This window comes from Quercus suber, unplaced genomic scaffold (genome assembly GCF_002906115.3).
Source record: "Quercus suber isolate HL8 unplaced genomic scaffold, Cork oak 2.0 scaffold_4, whole genome shotgun sequence".
Lineage (NCBI taxonomy): Eukaryota > Viridiplantae > Streptophyta > Magnoliopsida > Fagales > Fagaceae > Quercus > Quercus suber.
In genome coordinates this window covers 2,462,177-2,465,140 of record NW_027069470.1, presented here as the reverse complement: position 1 = coordinate 2,465,140, position 2,964 = coordinate 2,462,177, and the positions used below count along the sequence as shown (strand labels likewise).

Genomic DNA, 2,964 nt, shown 5'->3' with positions numbered 1-2,964 from the left:
ATATGCCATAAGCGCATGCGTTAATAAATTCCATATAAAAATCGCAGAATTAGACCGATGTCTTAAATTGAAACGGTTACATAAATTTAAACTTCTAATTGACATAATTAAAAACTTAAGACCTAATATAAAACAGGGTATAGATTTTGCTGTTTTTTTTAATTTTTATATAATTTTCTAAAATATCTTTGTTAATCTTACCAAAATAAAAAAAAAAACGTCACTGTCCGTTATGTTGTTGTACAGGTTAAACTTTGATTCCCATTGTTTGTTAGGGGAAACCAAAGACTTTCGTCTGTTTAAGTCAAGAGACGGTACCCCACTCTTTCTAGTAGTATTTGATAATAATTGTACATAGCTTTATCGATCTGTCCATATTTTTATTTTTATCATTATCTTCCGACGTACAACATTACTGTATAGGAGAGTGAACCTCACATGTCACATTATAAATAAATATAAAAAAGATTCTATCAGGCACATCTTAAAATAATTTACTAGTATATGCTCTAAACTCACGCGTAAGTAAATCCCATATAAAAATCACCCATGAGACTCAGGACTATAAACATAACTCTACCTTTAGCTGGAAGAAAACCCCAAGAGCTCTCATAATTTTTCTTGTTCCTCTCTGCCAAAATAATCTTTCTCTGTCTCTGTCTCTCTGCGTTAAAATCAAGGCCAAAAAGAAGCAGAAAAGAAGAGAGCGATGAGCACCATGTGGGCTTTCATGGCGAGCTGGTTCACAACCTCTTCGCTTTTCGTTTTCGTCAACCTCACCATCCTCACCATCTTTCTCACCTCCCGTTTCACCTCTCACAGAAAACCACACCAACAAGAACAACATCAACAACTGGTACGAGTACCCTCTGTGTTAGAACGAGTCAGCTCCTTCAACTTTTCGTTCTACAAGTTCGACCAACCCAACAACCCAGAACCACCAATGCTCTCCGAATATCCGACCCTCCAGCACTCCGAACCCGAGCATGTCAGCCCGGATCCTCCGACCCAAATCGCCAGAACTCCTTCCCTTCTCGAACGGCTCAAGTCTGTATCGGTTCTGTACCGGTCCGACTCGGCCACTCCAGAACCTGAAACTGACCCAGACGAATCGGAAGGGCATATTAACCTGGATCCTCCGACTCAAATCGCCAGAACTCCTTCCCTTGTCGAACAGCTCAAGTATATATCGGTTCTGTACCGGTCCGACTCGGCCACTCCAGAACCCGAAACTGACACAGACGGGTCGGAAAAGCATGTCAGCCCAGATCCTCCGACCCAAATCGCCAGAACTCCTTCCCTTCTTGAACGGCTCTGGTCTATATCCTCTCTGTACAGGTCCGACTCGGCCACCCCAGAACCCGAAACCGACACAGACGAATCGGAAGACGAAATTTCGGATCCGGGTCATGAACATTTGGTGAGGAGGAGCAGGTCCGACAGGGTTGGTGGTGTTGTGGTAAAGCCGGGCGAGAAAATGAAGAAATCGGCGAGCGAGAAATCGACGCTGGAAAAGAAGAGGGAAACGGCGTTGCTTGGGTACGACGAAGAGGTGGATGCTAAGGCTGATGACTTCATCAATAGGTTTAAGCAACAGTTACGTCTGCAAAGGCTCAACTCTCTTCTAAGTTCTAGAGGAAAGTAGTCATTTTTTTTAATGTCCCACCTATACATTTCCGAATTGTTTTTATCTTTTTAATTTTGATTTTTATTTAGAGTTTTTTTTTTTAAAACACAATTTTTTTCACAACTTATGGTCATAAATCATCATTTGGGAGAATATTACACCATTTTTGTTTTGAAATGATTCAGTGACCTCCTTATAAGAAGAGTTTGTGAAAAATTTTGTGCCTTTCTTAGTAAATTGTATTGGGTGGGAATTTTCAATTTAGGCTTTTTCATGTATTTTTAGAATTGAAGGTGGGAATGTAAAGTTGTGCCCTAGCAAATTCTACTTTTGTATTCTTGTTTTGGCAATGTTTGAGGGTATAATGGTCATTTCAGCTCTTGATGGCACTACAAGGAGTGATTTGTGTCAGTGAGGAGGAGGAGGAGGAGGGCTGAGGCTTTGAAGGGTTGGTAATTGGTAGGAAGGAAGGAGAAGAAGTGAAAATAGCCCTCGTATTCATGGGTGTCTTTGTAATATGATAAAGTTGACCTCTTAGGCTTGCATTGGACTTAGCTTGAATTTCATGGGGTCATTCTGTCATTTGGCTTCTTTTAGGTTTATTAAAATGATGTAATTATGAAGTTATTTGGGATTGTTACATATTATTTTGTGTCAGTTTGATGTTTGTTTTAAGTTACCACTTGCATATTCATAACTTAATTGAGATTGCCTGATGTTACAATGTCTCTTTTGTATATGCCTTAAAATCTGCCTTAATTTAAGCCAAGATTTTAGTAGCTTAATTGACGTTTCTAGGAAATCACTTTAATGTTATAAGGACAAATTATACTTTTCCTTCTTCTCTTGAAATTTGGGTTAGACTGGATTTGGTCTCTCAAAGTTAATAAATTTACTCCACGACAAACGACTATCACTTGAATGCCTTTTTTTTATTTATTTGGAAAGGCTATCACTTGAATGCCTATAAAGAAGGGGAAGTTAGTTATAAATTAGACATATCCATATGTTTAAATGCTTTGCCCATCCTAAGTTTGTACTTCATTTATCACTCAATTAACAATATTAATTTGTTAATAAAATTACTAAAATCTATTTTTGGATGAACATCTCATAGAAAAATATTTTCAAATTAGAGTTGTTGGAATGTATTTCTTCCACTCCTTACATTCTTAATAAATATCAACTGATTTGAATTGAATTAATTAGAGAAAAGAATCAAAACAAAAGATTAGGTATACTCAACAAAAACAGTGAGATAAATAATCTTTCTTCATATTTATATTGAAGTCTAATAAAATTTTAACTAATTTGATTTTAAATAAGTATAAAAAATG

The 2,964-nt window shown here is 37.1% G+C and overlaps 1 protein-coding gene across 1 annotated transcript; it reads left to right on the top strand.

Annotated features, from left to right (window-relative positions):
• The first annotated feature begins 510 nt into the window (after positions 1–510).
• On the top strand, positions 511–2,284 carry LOC112037934 (pathogen-associated molecular patterns-induced protein A70). Its single transcript, XM_024070751.2, has one exon. The coding sequence runs from the start codon at positions 710–712 to the stop codon at positions 1,643–1,645; it is 936 nt and encodes a 311-aa protein (XP_023926519.1). The 5' UTR covers positions 511–709; the 3' UTR covers positions 1,646–2,284.
• Positions 2,285–2,964: the final 680 nt, after the last annotated feature.

What these genes read in the sequence shown, in the direction of transcription:
- LOC112037934 (XM_024070751.2), top strand. Translation starts at nt 710, where the DNA reads ATGAGCACCATGTGGGCTTTCATGGCGAGCTGGTTCACAACCTCTTCG.